Source organism: Aethalodelphis obliquidens, unplaced genomic scaffold, assembly GCF_003676395.1.
Source record: "Aethalodelphis obliquidens isolate GAN/ISIS:26980383/991018 unplaced genomic scaffold, ASM367639v1 scaffold57, whole genome shotgun sequence".
In the NCBI taxonomy this organism is placed as follows: Eukaryota; Metazoa; Chordata; class Mammalia; order Artiodactyla; family Delphinidae; genus Aethalodelphis; species Aethalodelphis obliquidens.
This window is the reverse complement of record NW_020838001.1, coordinates 915,154-936,348: the sequence shown is the minus strand read 5'-3', so window position 1 is coordinate 936,348 and position 21,195 is coordinate 915,154. Positions and strand designations below refer to the sequence as shown.

The 21,195-nt window shown below is 63.8% G+C and overlaps 1 protein-coding gene across 3 annotated transcripts; it reads left to right on the top strand.

Moving 5' to 3' along the window:
* The first annotated feature begins 337 nt into the window (after positions 1 to 337).
* SLC17A9 (solute carrier family 17 member 9) lies at positions 338 to 18,137 on the top strand. 3 transcript variants are annotated; one of them, XM_027086765.1, is made up of 13 exons: positions 339 to 548; positions 6,261 to 6,458; positions 6,865 to 7,004; positions 8,702 to 8,801; positions 10,707 to 10,837; positions 11,308 to 11,404; positions 11,579 to 11,675; positions 12,262 to 12,349; positions 13,132 to 13,166; positions 13,527 to 13,642; positions 14,236 to 14,291; positions 14,440 to 14,469; positions 14,894 to 18,137. In XM_027086765.1, exons 1-13 carry the CDS (start codon positions 490 to 492, stop codon positions 15,052 to 15,054), a joined length of 1,308 nt encoding a protein of 435 aa, XP_026942566.1. In that variant the 5' UTR covers positions 339 to 489; the 3' UTR covers positions 15,055 to 18,137. The 3 variants fall into 3 exon arrangements, with proteins under 3 accessions (XP_026942567.1, XP_026942566.1, XP_026942568.1); XM_027086767.1 differs by having other exon boundaries at positions 409 to 548; positions 14,901 to 18,136; XM_027086766.1 differs by lacking the exons at positions 13,132 to 13,166; positions 13,527 to 13,642; positions 14,236 to 14,291; positions 14,440 to 14,469; positions 14,894 to 18,137 and adding an exon at positions 12,595 to 12,902 and having other exon boundaries at positions 338 to 548.
* Positions 18,138 to 21,195: the final 3,058 nt, after the last annotated feature.

Sequence of the window (21,195 nt, the reverse complement as noted above, 5' to 3'; positions counted from 1 at the left end):
GTCCTTGCACAGGTGAGACTACCCCGAGCTGTCAACGGATGCGTAGGCAGCCCTGCGAGGTGAGGACCACCCCACCACACCTCCATTTGTGTGTGTGCGCGGAGGCTGCCCTGCCAGCAATGTGTCCGGCCGGCATCACGCCGGCTCAGCCCCTCCAAAGCCCCATCCTTCCTGCCGCCTGCAGGGGAAGTGCCCGCGCCATCCCGAACTTCCGCGACCGGCAGCGAGGAGGCCCCGGCGCGCGAGGGTCTGACCCGCCCGGCCGCGGGAGCGCCAGGTCTGGCCTTTCCGACGGAGTGAGCAGGGCGGAGACCCAAGTTGCGCGCCCCGCCCCGCCCGCCGCGGTGGCCGTCCGGGGGCGACACGTCCTGGGAGTACGCCGGTCGGAAGCGCAGCTGGGACTGACACGTGGACTTGGGCGGCGCTGCCCGGTGGGTCGGCTGGGCGGGAACGGACCCGGACACCCTGTGCCCACGCCGTCCGCGCCCGATGCAGCCGCTCCCGGATGAGGCCCGCAGGGAAGCGGCCGAGGACGCCCAGTGGTCCAGGTGGGGCCTCGCGGCGGGGGGTGGGGGCGGGGCGGCGGTCAGGGGAGGGAGCGGGCGTCCTGGGCAGAGATGGCTCCCTGCCGCCCCGCACCTTTGCTCTGCCTGGGGGGCCTTGGACCTCCACGCCTCCCATCCAGGGCCAGTGCCACCCCCCACCCACCCAGAGCCCCCTGCACTCTCTCCAGGACGCCCCGGTCCTGGGGGTGGTGTGCGCAGTGTCTTGTCCCGGGAGGCCTGCCTGGCTGGGCAGGGTGGCTCCCAGGCACGGCCTCCCCACCCCCAGGACCGCACCTGTGACCACCCACTGAGTGCCACCTGTGCTGGCAGGCAGTGGGCTGGGGGGCGTTGGGGGGACCACGCCGGCACCTGCAGCAGTTGGCTGAGCCCTGCTGTCGTCGTGTGCCAGAGACGTGACGCCAACAGGGTCCCCACGGGGGTGTCGGTTGTGAGGGAGGAAGAGCCCAGGCAGGCCGCCCTCTTCTGCTGCCGGGTGCAGAAGGCCCTGGGACAGGGATCTGCTCACCAGCATGACTCACAGGGCGACCAGGACCGAGAGGCGAGCCCTCAGAGCAGCCCCCAGGCCGCCCGCCGCTCAGAGCTCCCTCAGGTCCTCCAGTGGACCCCAGGCCCAGAGTCAGGCCCTGCGCTTCCAGGCCCGTCCACCTCCAGCTCTGAGTCCCCGGGGCCTGCCCTGCTACCTGCAGGACCCGCCTCCCACAGCTGGTCACAGGAAGGCCTCAGAAGCCAGAAGGCTCCCTTGGGACAGGGCCTGGTGAGGGCGGGAGCCCCAAAGCCCAAGTTGCAGCACGGGGTCTCCTTGCCAGGTGCCCAGGAGGGCGGCAGGCATGCGGGGTGTGCCCGGCTGGGGAGCGCCCTGCGGCCGCCTCTGCTCCCTCGCTCTCTCCCCGCCCCTTGTCGAGGCGAGGCCCCGCTGACCCAGGTGGCAGGCAGCTCCGCAGCCAGCTGGGCAGAGGGCCGGGACCTCTGAAGAATGTTTTGAAACCTCCCCCTCGGTTACGCTTTAACGGATCTAGACCTGGCCGGCTTTGCCTTCACCGCCTCCCTCCCCGCCCAGTTTAGAAAGGAGCAGCTGCAGGTGGGGTAGCGGGGGTCCTGGGTGGAGTGGGGCTCAGCGGGAAAAGGTGGTTCGCACCCCCGAGTGGCTAAAGGTGATGAGAATCGTGACAAGGGTGACCGTGGGCGGCTGCCGCCATGTGGATGACCCCCGAGGCAGGGCCGCTCCCCAGGGACGTCCCAGCCGGGCGCCGGCAGCCTTGGGCCTGCACGCTCCGGCGGTTGCCCTCTGCCCCTGCTTGCCCTCTGCCCCCAGCGCCGACTCATTTCCCTTTTCTGAATCGAGGGTCCACGTGACCTTGTGTTTGCTCAGCCGTGGGTGCTTCTCATGCACAGGGGCCATTTGCAGGATGCAGAAGGTTCTAGAAGGTTCACGGAAGCACCCTGAAGAGCTGGGGGCTCAGACCCAAGGCTCGGGAGTGGACAGAGTGGGCTGGAGGCAGGTCTTCAGGCCTTTTGTGGGTGATTTTGCCATGACCTTCCGTGTTCCTAGCAAGCCCGTCCGCAGGGCCAGGATTCTGCGTCTGGCGTCCTAATCGGGCCTCTGGCAGCTGGCCGTGTCTGGGTCACCCCCTCCAGCCAGACCTCCAGCTGGTCCGTTCTGTGTCCCCAGCAGCTGTGGAGGACGTCCCTTTGCCCACCCAGTGGCGCTGCCCGCCAACTCAGGGCCAGGGCTGCGGGGGCCTCCGGGGCCCAGGGAGGAAGCACACAGCACCTGGCCCCCCAGCTCCAGAGGGCGTCCCATGCCAGCGCCTTAAACTCAGAGTGGGCTGGTTGCCTGAAAGCTGACGGGCCCTTCTTGACCTCCCGGGGCCACAAGGAGGCGGGGGGCAGCACCGTATTCTCGGTACCCTGCCAGCCTTCCCGAGCAGGTCAGTCTCATCTGGCTTTCCCCTGTTTCTAACTGGACTTCCCACCCAGAGAGCAAACACAGCCAGGCTCCCGGGGTGCCGGCACAGTGCATCCGAGGGAGGGGCAGGTGCCGGGGACGCGGTCCCATCTGCGCGCAGGCGACCCTCCGCCGCTCTGACCACATAAAGGAATAAAACTTCCTTTTAAAGGCAACTTCGGGCTGTGGCTGTTCGTGGGAAGTTAAAAGCCTTGCTCCCCAGCCCCTGCCACTCCCCTTGTGCACCAACCCGTGCGTGTGTGCTTGCTGAGGGCTCGCCCGCAGGGCTGTGCAGGTGGCCCTGGACGGGTGTCAGAGGCCACGGCAGGGCTGGGCTCATGAGTCCTCTGCTGGCTCCGTCCCGGTGGGCCCGGGTGGCCGGCTGGGCTGGTTTTGGTGGGCAGTTTGGACCGTGCCTCCCAGTAGGCCTGGTGGGATGTTTGCTCAGAGGGAGCAGTGTCCCCGAAGGCCTGAAGTGCGGGGCTGGGAAACGGGGCAAGAGGGTGGACTGGGGGTGTCATTCCCACGGTTGGAGCCGCGGAGGAGACAGGCCCTGAGCCCCCAGGGGTTGCATGTCACAAACTCAGACATTGAGCGGGTGCCTCCTGGGGACTCGCTGGCCTGGCAGAACCCCCGCCCCGCCCCTGCCCCGCCCCTCACAGTCTTTGGTTCTGTAAAGGAAACTAGCGTCTGGGACCACCAGGCCCCAGGTGAGTCTGCGACCTGCCCCGTGGGGTTCCGCCCCCTCCCGCCGCCTTAGCCTCTCCAGGGGGGAGGCCACCGAGACCTGCCACATGCGCTGTGCTACTGTCGTCCTTACCATCTTGGCTTCTGAGTCATTCCAGGCACACTTTACAAACCAGGAAGGAGGGTGGGAGCGTGACGGCCCCTCCCTCGTCACTGAGGGTCACCGGGCAGTTTCCGAAGGGAGCAGCCCCCCAGCCCCTGCCGAGGCACGGTCCAGCCGCCGGCTCCTGGAACTGCAGAACGGCAGGCTTTCCAGCACGGGACCCTATTTCCCGTTGGACTCGTATGGGAGGTTCTAATATAAAAAGCAACTCGTCCAAGAGTGCTGCCTGGGAGCCCCACCCATGGCACCCCTCCGGGCACCCAGAGACCCAGTTTGAAATCCGTGGTCCAGTGCACACGGGGAAATTGAGGCACAGGGAAGGGCGGGTTTCCCCGAGTCAGGCCAGGGCCCAGAGCGGCTCCCAAGTCTCTCCTCCGGGAGAGTTGGTCACCACATCAGACCACACATCACTGAGTGCTGCAGAACACTTTGGACTGTAATTCCCAAACCAGGCGCCGCCCACAAACACGGCTCTGTCTGGGGACAGCAGGCCGGGCTCCTTTACCCCAAACCCCCCGAGGGAGGGGCTCGAGCCTGGAAGCAGCTGTCTCTGCCAGTGGGATTGCCAGACGCTGCAGCCTCCTGGGGCAACAGCTCCTCAGCTGTGAGGGCAGCAGCGGGGCCGGGGAGGCCTCTGCAGGCCTGAGACACGGGGAAGGCTCCCCGACTCGCTCCCTGGACTGTGGAAAAGTACACTGATGTGCCAGGGGGAGCGGCGCCAGGGGAGGCGCCTGGGGAGGAGGGCTGTGCTGGTGCCAGGCCTTTCCCAGCCCGCTGGCCGGTCGACAGCTCCTTGTTGGGGCTCCAGGAACTGGTGGGTCACCTTGCTGCTCACTGACCCGAGAAGGAGCTGGGTGTCAGGGACATGAGCCCATCTTCACCGAGGAAACTGAAGCTCGGGAGGCCAGGCGACCAGCCCCACGTGCCACCCCCCACCCCCCCGCCCTGTCTGTGACCAGGTCCAGGACAGCAGCTTCTTCCCGCCCCGAAACTTTCCCCCAGCGCCAGGGGTGCGGAGTCCACCCTGCCAGGAGGAGGACGCGGGCCAGAGGGGGTGGGGGGCAGCCCCAACTCGCTGCTGGCCCAGCGGTCCTGCCCCGGAGATAACGGACACAGCCGTCGCACGCACTTATCAGTTCCTGGTGCGGGTGCTGCCTGCCAGCGGGCAAGACCCTCAGGGCCTCCGAGGTCTCTCACCCCCAGGAGGCGTGCAGGCGAGGGCTCCGGCCCTCCCAGGGGTGGTCCTGGCCTCACCCTGGACTGTCCCCCCGGAGTCGGCTCACAGCCTGAGCCTGAGTCGGCTCACAGCCTGAGCCTGGGTGGGGCCCACAGGCAGGGGACCTGCCCGTGTCCGCAGATGGAGTCCAAGCTTCCACTACCCTGGGCCCCATTGGCTGTTCTTTTCACGTGCCCGGCCGGCAGGGGTAGCCCCCGCCAGGTCCAGACAGGGGTCCAAGGGGGGTTGGGGAGCGAGGGTGAGACTCCAGTGTCCTGGGTCATCCGCCAGGTGAGAGGCGTCCTTCCCTCTGTTCTGAGAACTGCCCGTGCGGCTCCTGCCGGCCTCACCCTCCTGGACACCTGTCCAGTGGCCTCCCCAAGGTCTACAGCACTAACGCCTCGGGCTGCTTTGGGCAGGCCTCGGGGGCCCTGGGCTTGGAGCCCCGGCCCCGTGCCTTCCCCACAGCCTGAACCTATTCCCTTTGTGCGTCTCGCACCACCACCCCTCCCCACCCTGGGGAGAACCCTTACCCCAGTTGGGCAGGTGAGTCCAGGTGCAGGCAGGACCCCCAAGGCCCCACTGAGACTGCTTCAAGGCCTGTCCACTCACCCGACCCCCCCCAGTTGTGGCCCCCACCCTCAGGGGACGTCCCCGCCCTGTGCAAAGACATCGCAAGTCACTAGTGGTGCTCCTCCCCCAGGCCGTCCCCCACTGAGCCCCCCTCCACCTGCACAAAGGGCACTGAGTCTCCTCTCTCTTTTTCGTTAAAAAAATACCAATCCCCCCTCCCCAAACTTTGTCTCTTAGGGCGGTTCTAGATGTACAGAGCTACCGCAAAGGCAGTACAGACTGCCACGCGCTCCACACGTGTCCCCCACTCACGTCCTAGGTCAGTGTCCATTGGTCCCCATCAGTGGACTGCCGTGGACAGTCCTGCTGCCAAAGCCCACGCTGTGCTCGGGCTCTGCACTCTCCCCCGAGGTCCCAGGGCCCCGCCCAGGGTCCCACAGGCACCTGCATCTCCTGGGCTCCTCCGGGCTCTGCACTGTCCCCCGGGGTCCCAGGGCCCCGCCCAGGGTCCCACAGGCACCTGCATCTCCTGGGCTCCTCCGGGCTCTGCACTCTGGCAGTTTCTGACTTCCTGGTTTGGTGACTGACAGTCGACGGTACTGGCCAGGAGCTTTGGGGACTTGTATGGACTTGGTCTGGCAACCTTCCCAGGCGGCCAGGGCTGCCTCACTGCTGCCCAGGCTCCTCCCAGGGCCTGCCTGCCCCAAGGTGGTCTGCTGGGCAGACCCAGCTTTCCTGGGGACCCTGCGGGGGCCCATGGTGCTGTGGTACCCTCCTCTCTGCTGTGGCTGGGGTCCTCTTCCCCAGCCCGTCGCCCCCTTGGCCGGCTACCAGCTGTCAGCCTGCTGCCTTCCTGGGCCCTTGGTCCATGGAAACCGAGAGCCCGGGGCCTGGAGAGCAGCACCTCCCCAGCTGCAGCTATTCAGCCTCTGCCCTGCGACAGCCATCCGGCCGCTCCCACCCCTGCTGCTTGGGGGACCCCGTGCATCATTTCTTGTGTCTGCCTGTTTCTCCCAGGAGTCACCAGACGTGAGCGGGTGGACATTTGAGGGGTGGCCGGGCCCCATCCAACAGCCTCTCCTGGGCCTGACTGGGCCCTTCTCTCCCCAGACCCGAATGCCAGGTGTGGACGGGGACGCTGCTTCTGGGGACATGCCTGCTATACTGCGCCCGCGTCAGCATGCCCGTCTGTGCCGCCGCCATGAGCCAGGACTTCGGCTGGAATAAGAAGGAGGCCGGTGTTGTGCTCAGCAGCTTCTTCTGGGGCTACTGCCTGACTCAGGTGGTGGGCGGCCACCTGGGGGACCGGTAATCCCTCCCGCGCTGCAGGGCTTGGGGAAGTGGCTCCTAGGAAGGGAATGGGGGGAGGCCCCGCCCACAGCAGGACGGGGGCTGGGAGACCCGAGGGCTGCGCAGGGGTGGGCTGGGGCCGGCGCTCAGCTCGTCTCGGGTGCTTGGTTCCCTGGGGAGCAACCGGCACCCAAGGAGGCAGCTCTGGGGCCCATGGGGACAGAGGGACCCGGCTGTACCCTGCGCGCTCAGCCTCGGCCTCCTCTGCAGAGGGGATGTGGCTGCAGCGCCCACCCCAGACGGCAGCTCCAAGTGACGGGCGGTGCCGGCTCCCTCCCCGGGTTCCTCCACGGTAGGGTCTCCTGGTCCGGCCTGCAGCCCAGCCGCACAGCTCCCCTTCACTGCCCTCTCGTCCCCCGTGCAGGATCGGGGGTGAGAAGGTCATCCTGCTGTCGGCTTCCGCCTGGGGCCTCATCACCGCCGCCACGCCGCTGCTTTCCCGCCTCAGCAGCGCCCACCTGGCCTTCATGACCTTCTCTCGCATCCTCACGGGCTTGCTCCAAGGTAGGGGGGCTGCGGGGGGCTGGACCTCGGGCCCACGCGCCGCAGAGCAAGGGGAGTGTGTGCCCGCGTATGTATGTGCATGCATACCTGTGTGCACGGGCGCGTGTTCAGGTGGGTGCTCGTGGGCGTGCACGTGTGTCCTCGTGTGTGCCCCTGCATGTGGTGTGCCTCACTCCAGAGCGGGTGCGTCAGTGCTGCAGTGCTGCTGCTGAGGTCATGGGCTCTCCTCCCTGGCAGGCGGACAGCTCGGGCCGTCCCGCTGGCGGGCTGCCGGCTCTGGGCTTCGCTTCCCTGCACCGGGCGTTGTTTGTGCTTCGAGGCCGTCGCGCCCAAGGCACTTTCCGTGTCTAGAGTCACTTCACAGTCTGGCTGGCACGTTTTAATGTCACGTGTCCTCCTCTGCCAAAACTTCCGCTCCAGGGATCCGGTGTCAGCCAGGTTGCCACGCGGCACCGTCGGCTCCACCAGCCGCATGGTGGGCACGTGCCCAGTTTCTGTGTGCTGCCAGTCGGAGGCCACACCCGCGCTGGCCGGGCCAGCAGGCTGAGGGGATGCCAGCTTTCCCAAGCCCCCCGCTCTCGTTCTTTGGGGATATTACACTTCTGGAGAGAGCCCCCCTCAAAGATCCCCAGTGGCCTGGGGGAGCTGGTGGCAGGGGCGCACACCCACCCTCCAGGGAGTGGGACGGCCTTCTGAGCTCCTGCCCTCCACCAGCATGGCATCTGACAGCATCCGTCCTCTGGATGTGACCCCTTCCTCAACACACCTCCCCACTTCCCAGAGCTCTGGTGGGGCGTGGGCCTCTAGCCCGTACCCCCAAGACCCCAGATGTATATCCTGGAATGGGCCTCTGCCTGTTTCCTGATCAGCCCCACCGGGCCGGCCCACATGTGGTCCTGGTGGTCCAGGCAGTCTAGCGCCTGCGCTCCTTTGAATTCACCCCACGTGCTCCCCACAGGGTGTGAGCAGGGGCCCGGGGCCCCAAAGGGAAGGCAGGGACCAAGTCCTGTCCCTATGTGCCCTGGCCTCTGAGCTTCCCCAGGTGCTTTTGGAGAAAAGCGCAGTGTAACGGGCAAGAGCTGCTTTCGCCAATGCAGTTTTTTTTTTTAAAACTAGATTTTAAAATAATTATAGCTTTACAGGAAGTTGCAGTGAAAGGTACAGGGAGGTCCCGAGCTCCCTCCCCCATCTCCCTGTGGTGGCATCTCACGTAGCTACAGGGCAGCATCACATCCAGGACCTGGCAGTGCAGTTCCACGGGGCTGTTCAGGTCTCACCGACGTACACGCACCGTGTGTGTCAGTGTGTGTGCGTGTGCACTTGTCACTTGTCACCTGTGTGTGTGCTTCTGCATGTTGGTGCCAGGACTCTGGAGCCGTGTGGCTCTGGGAGCTGGCATGACAGTGGAGGAGCGCCAGCTTGGGCCCAGAAGCCCCCCTGCAGCCGTCCTGGTGGCAGGACCTTGAGCGAACCCCCCGCTCCCCAAGCTGTCTCTTTAGCTGAGTGTTGGGAAAAGCCCAGCCCTGCTGATCCCTGGGGGTGACAGCGGGAGGAAGGAGACCCGGGCTTGAATAATCACCGAGGGCCCCGCGGAGCTTCCAGCCCCGTCTCACCCCTCTGCCGGCCACCCCGGCAGGGCCCGCGGGCCAGCTCGGGACACAGCTCTGCGCGGGCCTCTGCCTTCTCTGCCGCCCCAGGGGTTTACTTCCCTGCGCTGACCAGCCTGCTGTCCCAGAAGGTGCGGGAGAGTGAGCGAGCCTTCACCTACAGCACCGTGGGGGCCGGCTCCCAGTTTGGGTAAGTCCCGGCCTGGGGGGGGGGCCGAGCTGGGGGGTCGGTGTGGGGAGGCGAAGGGCGTGCACCTGGCAGAGCGCCTCGGTGCGTCTGGTGGGGACGGGCCACGTGCACATCTGGGACAGGGTGACGCAGGTCTGGTGACTCTGTGCTCTGGGAGGCACTTGCCACCCCCATCTCCATGCATGCTCTGTCCCTCTCGGGCCAGCGGCACGTGACCAGAGCTCTGGGGCTCCGGCACGTGGGCTGGGGTGTTACGTTCCCTTCCATCTGTGCTGACAGAACTGGATGGGGTGCCCGTCCCGATGGGGGAGGTGGCCTGCGTTCGCCCCAGAGGGTACCCGTCACGGTCCAGACATGAAAGGTCCAGACCTGTAAGGTCCAGACCTGTGCCCCTCCCCACTGCACCCCCCAGAGCGCCAGACCCTCCGTGGGGTGACTGCACTGGGGCTGGAAGGACGTCTTGCTGTCCTGTTGGGGCTTCACGACCCCCGGGCTCAGGGCCCTCACGTTACTGCTGCCGAGGTCCAGGCAGAATGCAGAGGGGTGAGGGGTACCTGCTGCGGGGCTGGGAGCGGCCCAGATAGAAACCCAGGGGGCCCAGTGACATGTGAATTTCAGAGAAGCAATACACGGACAGGAGAGTTTCATTGTTTATCTGAAATCCCATCTCACTGGGTGACCTGGGCCTTCCGGGGAGGGAGTGGGGTGCAGGGGAGGTACAGGGAGAGACCGTGCCCACCCCCTCCCCGCAGATGGGGAAATGGAGGCTCAGAGCGGAAGGCATCCCTCCACTGGCCTTGGGGGAAAGCCTTTCTCCTTTATCTCCTGGCCAAGCCTCAGCAGGTGGGGGGCAGCTGAGGGGTAGCCTCCGAACAGGCAGGCCAGCCTGGGGGAGGGGTGGGCCTCGAGGGCATATTTGGGACAATAGCATTGGCAGGACCTGGGGAGGCAGCTGGGTTGGGTGGTTGTTTTTGCATTTTGAAATCTTTTTGAAATTTCATCCTCTCTGATATGAGCAGCTGAAAACAGCAAGGAGGTTTTATGTTTCAGCGTGTTCTTGTCACCGCTGTCTTCTCGTTGCCCTTTTCATTTTAAAAGGATCCACACACAACTGTAGGCCAACTGGGAGGCCTAGTAAGGAGATACTAGGGCAACACAGGACCCGTGTGCCACATCACGGCTGCCACGTCCACGCTGGCCCCCGTGGCACCGGGAGTCCCCGGAAAGCTTGCATCTGTCTTAAAAAAATGCACAACATGAGGTTAAGTTTGATTTGAGGCAAAATGAGGGCTGCAGCCCGGGAGACAGCATTTCAGAGAAACTGCTCCCAGGAGGTGAGGGGAGGAGCCAGGATATAGAGGAGTTTTGCAACAAAAGGGCTGGTAATGGTCAAAAATTATTGTTAATTAAAGAAAACCCAATCTGTCAAGTTTAGGAATTTAGTGCTTTTCTGTATCTGGGAAGATGCAAGAGTCTGGGCTCACTGAAATCATTCCTTTGATGTGCACCTCAGCTCTCTGGGGCCAGTGTCCTGTATTTTCACATCCTGAGTTTCCGCAGGGCTCACCGCAGGGAGTGGCTGCAGTCAGACGGCTGCAGGATAGCAGGTATTCTTTTCAGCCCTGAGTTTCCTCAGGGCTCACTGGCTCACGTTGGAGGGCTGCAATCCTTGATGAATGTGACATCCTTTGTTTGTCGATATGGCAGGAAATATTCCATTTATAAACATTCCATTTATCACATCCCTAGCAAGCTGCCTGGGGACCAGCCTTCCGGGCAGTTGCCTCACAGGGGATAGAAATGCTCTTTTCTAGGGACTCAGGTCACCTGGGGTAGGGATCTCGGAGATGTCTCCGCACCCCAGTGAAGCGAGGGTCCCAGCCACGCCCCTCTCTGTCGTTCCAGGACACTGGTGACGGGGGCCGTAGGCTCCCTGCTCCTGGACTGGTACGGCTGGCCGAGCGTCTTCTATTTCTCGGGTGGGCTCACCCTGCTGTGGGTGTGTTACGTGTACAGGTGTCTGCTGGGTGAGAAAGGTACGTGCTGCTGCCCGGGAAGGGCGGGGGCCCTGGTGCCTTGTCCCCTCCAGCGAGCGGCCACCGAACCCCCAAGAGCAGGCCAGCTCGGGGGCCCCAGGATCCCCTAGGTAGAGCCTCACAGAAGATGCCCACTCCCTGAGTCTCAGCCGGCTACGGTCAAGTCTGGTGTGAGAGTCGCCGGGTGAACGCACACGTGCAGGGGGCTGCGCAGCCGGCAGAGGCAGATTGCAGGGGTAGAGGTGGCTCCCGGTGACAGGAGTGGGGCCTGGAGCGTTTGAGGACTCAGGGGACAGATGGCCACACTACTGTCCACCCTCGAGGGCAGATGCTGCCGACCCCAGGCTCTGGCGGAGAGGACGGGATGGCCCCCAGGCACAGCTGCGAGCCGCCCCCAGCTTCTGGCCTGTGGGGGCAGAGCCGTCCACCCTCTTTGAATGGCTTTCACGTGGAGATGCCTTGCCCTTCAGATCTCATCCTGGCCTTGGGCATCCTGGCGCAGGGCCTGCCGGTGTCCAGACACACCAAGGTGCCCTGGAGACAGCTCTTCCGAAAGCCTTCTGTCTGGTGAGCCGGGCTGCTGCGGGGATGGGGTTTGGGGCCCTGGGGACCTCGGCCACAGGGCGAGCGGCCCACGCGGGGGCGGCTCCACTCTGGGCTCCGAGCCCTCAGGCCCCTGGCTGCCCTGGGTGTGGGGAGGGGCTGGGGTGTGGACCCTGAGCCTGGCCCCCGCCCCCCCAGGGCGGCCATCATCTCCCAGCTCTCAGCGGCCTGCTCCTTCTTCATCCTCCTCTCCTGGCTGCCGACCTTCTTTAAGGAGACCTTCCCCAGCTCCAAGGTGGGTTGGCTGCCCGGCAGCTCACAGGGTTGGGGGGCGCCGCGAAGCACACGCAGAGGGGCCCTGGGTTCCTTCCGCCGAGCTCTGGCGGCTCTGCCGCCTCCTGGCTCAGCGGCCGCACCTGGGTGCACACAGGAGAGGCCCAGCTGCTGCCGCGGCTGCCTGCCCGTCTGCGGACAGTCCTTCCGGGGGGGGGGGGGGGGGCACGCAGGGGCTGTGATGTGGGCACAGATGTCAGCTGCTGGTCAGCCTGGCTGACTGCACCCCAGCCGCCCGGCTACCCTCCCAATTCTGGTGACCGGGGCCCCCTGGCTGCACACTCTGGGCAGGGTGCGGCCCCCCAGCTCTGCCCTGCGGGGTGTGGGGAGCCATGAGGGAGGCTCTGCCTGCAGGGGTGATAGCACTTGAGGGCCCAGCGCTCAGTCAAGGTCGGGGATGACTTAGGATCTCGGAGGCCCAGCCTGTGGGCAGAGAGCCTGGTGGGCAGTGGTGGGCGTGGATGACCGCCTGGGCTGTTCGTCCTTTCCCCGTGGTCGCGCACCTGCCCTGGTGGCCTCTGAGGCCCCTGCACCCTCCTTCCCTGCAGGGCTGGGTCTTCAACGTGGTGCCCTGGCTAGTGGCCATTCCCGCCAGTCTGTTCAGCGGGCTTCTCTCAGACCGTCTCATCAATCAGGGTGAGCCCTGGGGGAGGGGCCGGGCAGGGAGCCATGCCTGGGCTTTGCCTCACTCTGGGGGGCAGAGAGGCACCCCTCCTGGGGTGCTCCTGTAGCGACGGGAAGAGGCCACGCCCCCGAGGACCAGGCCGTGAGAGTGGGACCCCTGGCCCTTAGAGCCAGCCAGGTGGGCCCGTGGAGCCCGGCTCCCGGCCCGACTGCTGATGACTGCCTCCAGCTTCTCACCCCCCAGCCTGTTTCCCCAGGTGGGGACATTGGGACACAGTCACACTGCGACGGTGGAATTCCTCCACCTGGGGGCTGGACACAGCCCCCGGCCTCTTCAGAGGAGGAAAGGGCACCTGGTGAGGTCAGAGGTCTCAGGCCTGAGACCCGAGTGCACACGGCCCGAGGATGACTGTCCCGCAGACACGCAAGCTCCCCACGACCCAGCACTGCACGTCCTTAAATGTCAGTCTTGTCCTAGTTACAGAAGAACCACCCACTCATTGTGGAAAAATTAGAAAATTGGTAGAAACACAAAGAAAGCACTTTGTAACCATAGAGTGGCCTTGCTCAGGTGCGTCTGCCAGGCCTCGGCCTTGGGAACCCTCTAAGTGCACAGGCTCATACACGTGTGCGCGGCTCACGGCGATGCAGGGGCTGCCCCACCCCCAGCCCAGCCCGGCCCTCCTCGCCCCGCTCCCTCCGCGCAGCCGTGAGGGTGGGACCCACTCTGGGTGCCGTCTGGGGTGGGACAGCACAGATGGGCCGACAGGATGTCTCCTGGTCTCCCCGTCTAGGTTACAGGACCATCACTGTGCGGAAGTTCATGCAGGTAGGAGGGTCGTGGGACGGCTCTCTCCCTCCGGACGTCCCTGTTTTGTTCCTGGGGCCCCTGACCTAGAAGGGGACTGGTGTGGCACAGTGGCTGGAGGGCACTGTGGGGCAGTGCTTGGGACTGGCTTGGCTGACCTGAGGCCCTTCCCTGAGTCCTGGTGCCCATTTGGGGGCCTGGGTCGGCTCACGTCGAATGGGCTATGACCAGCAGGTCCAGATCATTCGTGCAGCCTCGTCCCAGTGGCCTCCAGGCAGGCCCCAGCCCGGGAGGGGTGCCCACCGACCCTCGTTCAGTGTGGCCCAGGCAGCCCAGGAAGGGGCGAGACTCCCACCCCGTCCCCACTCGTCTCTCCCGCAGGCGATGGGCCTCGGCCTGTCCAGCGTTTTTGCCCTGTGTTTGGGCCACACCTCGAGCTTTTGTAAGTCTGTGGTCTTTGCATCAGCCTCCATCGGCCTCCAGACCTTCAACCACAGGTAAGGGCCAGGTTCCTCGTCCACCAGAGCCACCCACGCTGCCTTTGGGCTCCCGGGTCCTGGGCCCCTGGCTCGGGGCGCACATGGAGGGCGGGCGCATGGCAGGTCCCCACAAGTGAGCCGTGAGGCGAAGGGCAGTCAGGGTATCAAGCCGGTGAGGACCTGGGCCTTTTGGGAAAGCAAAACGGGTGCTTGGGGAGGGGCTGGCAGAGCAGATGAGGGTCCCCAAGCAGCATCTTTTGAACCAAAGGTGGGGAGCGAGCCCATCGGATCCCACGTGTTGTTCTGCGGGCCTCCCGGCCTGCGCAGCAGCTCAGTGTTTAGTAAGAAAAACTGCACTGACTTGTCTTGGGAATCGGCACCTTGATGTCGTTTTCCAGATTATCGGGTAGCAAATGAGTGTGAGTCCAGGCAAACTCACCTCCCTGTCTTGTTTCATCCTGGGAGTGGGTCCCATGCGTAACCGCTGAGCTGGGGCTGAGCTCCTGGCATGGCCAGCCTCTGGGATCCAGGTGACCGGAGGACCGACCGCCGGCTTGGCGGGTGGCGGCCGCCCTGTGGTCACTCACCCGCGTCCTTCCCTCTTCCCGCAGCGGCATTTCCGTTAATATCCAGGACCTGGCCCCGTCCTGTGCCGGCTTTCTGTTTGGTGAGGACCTCGGCCCCTCGTTGGACAGGAAGTGGCTGCCCTCCCCGCTCACCCCCTCCCCGCTCCCAGGGCCCCCAGGTGGGTGCGCCGTGGGAGGGTCACAGTGGGCCTCCGCTGACTGGTCCTCGTTCTCTCTGTCCTGTTTCAGGTGTGGCCAACACAGCTGGGGCTTTGGCAGGTGAGAAGTGGGCTGGGGTCCCCTGCCTGCGGGTTTCAAACCCAGAGTTCCCCGGGGTGCCCCCCCACGCCTGTGTCCTCCCACCTGCTCCGCTGCTTCAGCCCTCAGGGTGGGGCGTGGCACCCCTTGGGGGGTCCCCACAGTGTCGGAGCAGTGGCGGGCGGGGGGGAGCCCAGACCCCAGAGCTGGCCGGGGGAGAGCACAGAGCCGTCTTCCACGGTGCTCATGCTTCCAATGGCATGTAACCGTCCCCAACCACGTGACCCGCAGATGTGAGTGAATCCCCGAGGTCCAGGGTCCCCAGAGGCCGAGTGCCTGGGTGACGGGGCTCATGCCCTCAGGCCCCCCCGCCCTCAGCTCCCCTCAAAGCTGTCCTCAAAGGGGCAGGATGGCCCATCACCCCGTCTGCTTGTCCCCTCTCGAGGGTGCAGGAGTCGTGGGCGTGTGCCTGGGTGGCTACCTCATCGAGACGACGGGCTCCTGGACATCCGTGTTCGACCTGGTGGCGGCCGTCAGCAGCCTTGGGCTATGCACCTTCCTGGTGTTTGGGAAGGCCCAGCGGGTGGACCTGAGCCCCGCCCATGAGGACCTCTAGCCGACCGACCCCCTGTCCCCGAGGACCCAGCGCCGTCCCCTCGGGGACAGCGTTCAGCTTAGAGGCCCCTTGCTCCTGGCCCGCAGGGTGAGCAGAGGCGGGGGAGCCTCAGCCCAGCAGGAGGGTGCGGTCCGGTTCCCCCGCCCTTGGGGGTCGCAGCCTCCTTCCGGGCTGATGGGACCTCACGGTGGGCGGATTAGCATCTTCAGCAGCAGCAGCTTCGTCACAGACACGGCCTGTTCCTCGTAGAGCCGTACAAGCCCCACGTGGTCAGCCCGCCCGGGGCCGTGTCACTGCAGGGCAGGGCGCCCCACTGGAGTCTCTCCCCAGACCTGCCTGGCTCTGTTTCTCTGCTCTTGGGGTCGGATCTCTGTGGTGGGCCGTCCTGTGCACTGTGGGGCGTTTAGCAGCATCCCTGGCCCCCACCCACTAGATGACCCCCCCCAGTCATGACAGCCAACCCTGTCTCCTGACATCACCAAGTGTCCCCGGGAGACCCGCCCCCTGGCTGAGGACCACAGCTCTAGAAGAAGGCCAGGGAGGGCTGTGGTGTTTCCGCTTCTCTAGGCACCCAGGCTGAGGCCCCCCAGTTCGATGGGTGGGCAGAAGTGGGGGCTCGAGGCCCTTGTGCATCGTTGGGGACCCTGCCCCCGGCGTCCCCTCCCGTGGATTCCCAGGCACTGGCGATGCGTCCTGCTCCCCTGGTGCCTGGGGAGGGCGCGTGGGCACCCGCTCCTGGCCAGGACACGCCCCGGAACCAGTGAACCCACCGGTCCGCATTCTCTTTCTCCCTCCTTGTTTACAATAGAGGGGCCGGTCGTCTCGCGGATTAATAATAGATTTTGCAAGATGTATATGCAGAGAAAAGAAACTATGAGAATGGAAAAGCACACCAAAGCCTTATTTAAATGATGACTATTAAACTATTTAAAAAGAAAACCATAATGTTATTTAAGGCCCTTCTTATGAAAAGAATAAATGAGTGTTAAAGATTTATTTCACTAGTTCGAGGAAACCAGCAACGTGTTTCAAACAGTTGAAGGAAAATGCCAAGAACAGACATACTGATCCTCCAGGATGCTGACACACACGTGCAAATACAGCCGAGGTGGGGTTTCCTAGCTCCCGCTCTGGACAGACCCCGCCTGTGCGTCTGTGTCGGAGCTGCTTGGTGTAGCTGTCAGCTGTGTAGATTCTAGAATCAGACAACTCCTAATTTTCCATGTAAGCAAAGATTTCCTCCCGCAGCCCCCCCACTTGTGATCAGAAAGACTCTGAAAGAAAGATTCGCGATTACAGAGTGAGTCTGGCCCCTGTAGGTTTGGCCTGACTGTTCACGGAGATGCAGCCAGAATGTTAATTTGCCATAAAGGCCGCGCTGTCTGCTCGGCTGGGGGTTTTCATGAGAAACCGCGGGTGGGTTTCTAGGCTGTGCTGTCCCGAGCTGGGAGCCCTGCCCGGGAAACTCCCCGGGGCGGGGTGGTTTCCTCAGGACACAGGACACAGGACACAGGACACAGGACGCAGGTGTGTCCTCGTGCCCGCAGCGCAGGGATGCTCTGCCTTCTTGTTGGGCAACCGTCACCGCCATCATCGTCGTGACTTTCTCCTCCCAAACTGGAGCTCTCCCCTCCCCCTCCCCCAGATCCTGGCGCTGCTTTCCGTCTCTATGAACTTGACCCTTTAGGGACCTCAATGGAAACGTATCCTACAGCATTTGTCCTTTTGTGACTGACTCATCTCGCTAAGCATGGTGTCCTCAGGGTTCGTCCATGCTGTAGCGCGTGCTGGGATTTCCTTCCTTTGTAAGTCCGTGTAATACTTCATTGTATGGCGGGACCACGTGTTGTTCAGCTCTTCATCCATCGGTGGACAGTGGGCTGCTTCCACCTCTCGGCCGCCGTGAATTCGCTGCTGTGAGCATGGATGTGAGAGTAACACCTTTCTTTCTAACCCACAGCAAACTGTAAACTCTTGGAGAGCGTGAGAGAGACGGCCCTTCCCGTGGGAACATAGCCGTCTGGGGTCTCAGTGCTCGAGCCCTGAAGGGATGCGGGACCCAGAAGGTGCTGGTGGGTCCTGCTCAGCAGGGGGTCCTAGGGCATACGTGTAAACTGGGATCCCCGGCCTCCTGGAATCCGAGTCTGGTCACGCTTCTGTTAGCACCTGGCAGAATAGGGGAGGGAGAAGCCAGGATGTGGGGGCCCTGGGCCTGCTGTGCAGTAGCTGGGCCCAGCCTCCTCCCGTCACTGCCGTCCCTCGTGCTCAGTGTGACCTTGGAGCTGGGTGCGGCCCCTCAACCCTTCCCAATGCCAGTGTTGGGCCCTGGGTCGGGCTCCGAGGATTCCAGGTGAAATGGTTGTTGGCAGGGAGGGCAGCGTTAGCACAGATGGGCGGGAGGATGGCCGGGCCCCACTGTGTTATCTGGTGCAGCCAGGCTCAGACACGTCCCCAGCCCGGCTGGCCCTGGCAGGATCCCAGGGCCGACACCAACCCTGAGTGCAGTAGGGGGAGAGCCGGTGCGGAGTCTGTAGGGCCACCAAACCCCAGACACTTCCCTCCTGAGAGGAGGGGCTCTGGCCGCCCGGGGCCGTGAGTGTGCACTTGTGCAGGGCATGTGTGCAATAGTGCATGTGTGTGTGTGCATTTGTGCACGCATGTGTGTACGCCTTGCCTGCCTGGCCCACAGCCAGGAGGCGCCTCGGGAGGGCCAGGCTGCTGTCCTCCTGCAGCTGGCTGACAGAGGGCGCCGTCTGACAGGGCTTTTCCCGGCCCCAGAGCAGCCGACCTGACGCTTCCCTAGGGCGCCAGGTGGGAGCCGAGGGGTCCAGCTGGCCACCCTGTGCCGTGCAGGCCGGTGCTCTTGCCCCTCAGCTCTGTAGGAAGGGACGGGTTGGAAGGACATTCCAGGCGCAGGGAGGCTCGAGGCTGGACCCCCAGGCGGGAGGGGGCCCGAGGAGCGGCAGGACCTGGGGGTGCGCGTATGGGAGCGGGGACCCTCTCCCACCACCCCTCCCCCAGTCTGGGTCCCCACTGTGGGTCCCTCCCGCTGGCTGCTGGGCCTGCACACACGGGGTTACGGCGTCCACTTCTTCTTTCTTTTTATAAATTTATTTATTTATTTTTGGCTGCGTTGGGTCTTTGTTGCTGCGCACGGGCTTTTCTCTAGTTGTGCCGAGCGGGGGCTGCTCTTCGTTGCGGTGCACGGGCTTCTCATTGCAGTGGCTTCTCTCTCTTTTTTTAAAAAATTATTTATTTAATTTATTTATTTTTGGCTGCGTTGGTTCCTTCGTTGCTGCGTGCGAGCTTTCTCTAGTTGTGGTGAGTGGGGGCTACTCTTCGTTGCAGTGCGTGGGTTTCTCATCGTGGTGTCTTCTCTTGTTGCAGAGCATGGGCTCTAGGCTCCCGGGCTTCTGGAGTGTGGCTTGCGGGCTCTAGAGCGCAGCCTCAGTAATTGTGGCACACGGGCTTAATTGCTCTGCGGCATGTGGGATCTTCCTGGACCAGGCCTCAAACCCATGTCTCCTGCGTTGGCAGGCAGATCCTTAATCACTGTGCCACCAGGGAAGCCCGCGGTGGCTTCTCTTGTTGCGGAGCACGGGATCTAGGCGCACAGGCTCAGTAGTTGTGGCGCACGGGCTTAGTTGCTCCGCGGCATGTGGGATCTTCCCGGAGCACGGCTTGAACCCGTGTACCCTGCATTGGCAGGCGGATTCCCAACCACTGCGTCACCAGGGAAGGTCTGTGTCCTCTTCTAACAAGAAGACAGACAGCAGCAGGACTTCGGGGTTGGAGGTCCTGGGGGGGCCGTCCCCCGGTCCTCTCCCCAGGGCACAGGTGTCCTCAGGGGCAGGGCTGTCCCCCGACCTGGGACTGCAGGAATTTGGCGTCAGGATGGGCTGGGGTCCCCCTGGGGCCCAGGATGTGCCAGTCCAGGCTCCCCCCGATGTCCTGTCCCCAGACCCCACCAGCCCCACACAGGCCTCGCCGGGCTCCCTCCCCCATCTCCCGCTCTCAGGCGGGGTGTCCCCTCCTGGTCACCATAAGTGACACTCTTCTGTCATTTCTTTAAAACAGGATCTTTAATGGCCAGTTAATATCTGTAATTAGCATGTTAATTAGCCCCACCTCTCTGGGCTCCCCCCACCCCCACTTCTGGCTTTGTCCTTCAGCTGTAGGACAAGGCCCTGGGGGTGCCCCTTTGCCCCTGGGGGACCCCTGCTCGCCTTTCCTGGGTGGGATGTGCAGGGGCCATCCTGGGCATTTGGGGCGCCCCCGAGGCCGCGGGCCGTGTTCTCTCCAGTGTTCGGTGGAGCCTGCCGTTCGTTCCGTCCGCTGGTTCCTGCAGAAGGAGCAGGGCTGCGCGTAGGAACACACTTTTGATGGGCACTTTTTTTTTTGCTTTATCATGTTTAATTGAACACCGTTGAAGCCGTGGCATGAATATTCAGCAAGGTGGCTGGAAGCCTCATCTGATTGCGGGACGCGCCCCAGCACGGCGCCTGTCAAAGGGGGAGCGAGGTAGGGAAGCTATTAATTGAAATAGCTTCATTAATTAGTAATTAACAGCAGAGAAATGACTGTGTAACACGTCGTATTTCAGTAGATGCCCTTCATGTGTTATGGGACCTGTAATTAAAGGACGGGGCATTTTAATTACAGGCAAGCTTGGCCCTTTGAACTTTGGAATACAAAAGAGGCCCCCAGCTTTCAAGGAAGCTGGCAGGGAGGCTGGTGCAGGTGCAGGGACCATGTGCCTGGCCGCCCCTCGCTCCTCGGGCGCGTGGGCTCTGGCTTCTCCTCCCTGCACCTGGAGGACGTGGCCCTATGGGTTCTCCTGGGGTCACAGGCCGGTGCAGGGGAGCAGTGGGGTGGGAGGGAGGACCCAGAGGGTGATGCCTGCGCCACCCTGCTGACAGCGTCCTGCGAGGAGGGGCTGAGAGCAGTGCCCTGAGGCCGGACGGAAGACCCCCGGGCCAGCTGCGCCCGCCCGCCCCCCACTGGGCTCGCGCCTCTGCTCTGTCCTGATGGACAGCAAGAAGTCCAGGGACAGTGCTCGTCGAGAGCACCCGCACGGTGGGGAAGGATGCGCCTAGCGCCCTGAGTGCATGGTGGTCCCCTCCTCTCACGTGGACACGCTGAGCCCAGCGGGCAGGCCCCCGAGCCCACCCGAAGCCACGCTGCTCCTCATGGGCACTGCAGGGTGCCCTCCCTGCCACTCCTGCCTCCTGCTGGATGTGAAGCAACAGCTGTGTCAGCTCCACGTCTCTTTCCAGCTCATGCTCTCTGTCTCTGTCTCCCTCTGTCTCTGTCTCTCTCTATCTCTGTCTCTCTTCATTGTCTCTGTCTCTATCTCTGTCTCCCTCTGTCTCTGTCTCTCTCTATCTCTGTCTCTCTTCATTGTCTCTGTCTCTATCTCCGTTTCTGTCTTTCTGTCTCTGTCTCTGCCTCTTTATCTCTGTCTCTCTTCATTGTCTTTGTCTGTCTCTGCCTCTCTCTCCCCAGAGGGGTCGCGGGCCCCTCACCCTGGCCATCTGTTGACACGACTCTCCTAAGGTCCCGGACGACGAAGTCCAGCTGTCCCTCCAGCCTCTCTGGGCCTTACTCTGAGAGGCTCCTGCTTCAACCTCTGAGCCACAGGGCTCCGCGCCCCCTCCAGCCCTGGCTCCCAGGCTCTCGCGGTCGCTAGATGCGCCTGCCCGTGTTCTCCCACCTGGAGACTTTGGCCGGGCCTCTGTCTCCGCCTGGACCCCCTCCCCACTTCATCTAGTACACGTGTGCAACCCTCATGAACATGCACACGTGTACACAGGCACACGCGTGAGCACACTCAGGCACACACGCGCATGGTACAGATGCGGGGGTCCCTGCTAGGCAGGGGCTCCTCTGTGCCCCCCGCCTGTGTGCTCCTTGGCGAGGGTGCAGCCTGCACAGGGCACAGGAGGCCTGGCCTGGGGGTGCATGGCACACACTGTCCGCCTGCCAGGGATGCCCGCCAGGAGGACCCGGGACTCCTGCGTCCCACACTGGGTGGCAGAAATCCTGGGCCTGTGGTCTCGGCATTGATCGGGCACTTCTGGTGCCCATATCAGGGGCTGGGGGAGGCAGGTAGCGGAGAGGACCCCACTCAG

What these genes read in the sequence shown, in the direction of transcription:
- SLC17A9 (XM_027086767.1), top strand. Translation starts at nt 490, where the DNA reads ATGCAGCCGCTCCCGGATGAGGCCCGCAGGGAAGCGGCCGAGGACGCC. An exon ending in CCTCACGGGCTTGCTCCAAG is followed by an intron (nt 7,005 to 8,701) that starts GTAGGGGGGCTG and finishes CTGCCGCCCCAG; the next exon opens with GGGTTTACTTCCCTGCGCTG. An exon ending in GTGTCTGCTGGGTGAGAAAG is followed by an intron (nt 10,838 to 11,307) that starts GTACGTGCTGCT and finishes CTTGCCCTTCAG; the next exon opens with ATCTCATCCTGGCCTTGGGC.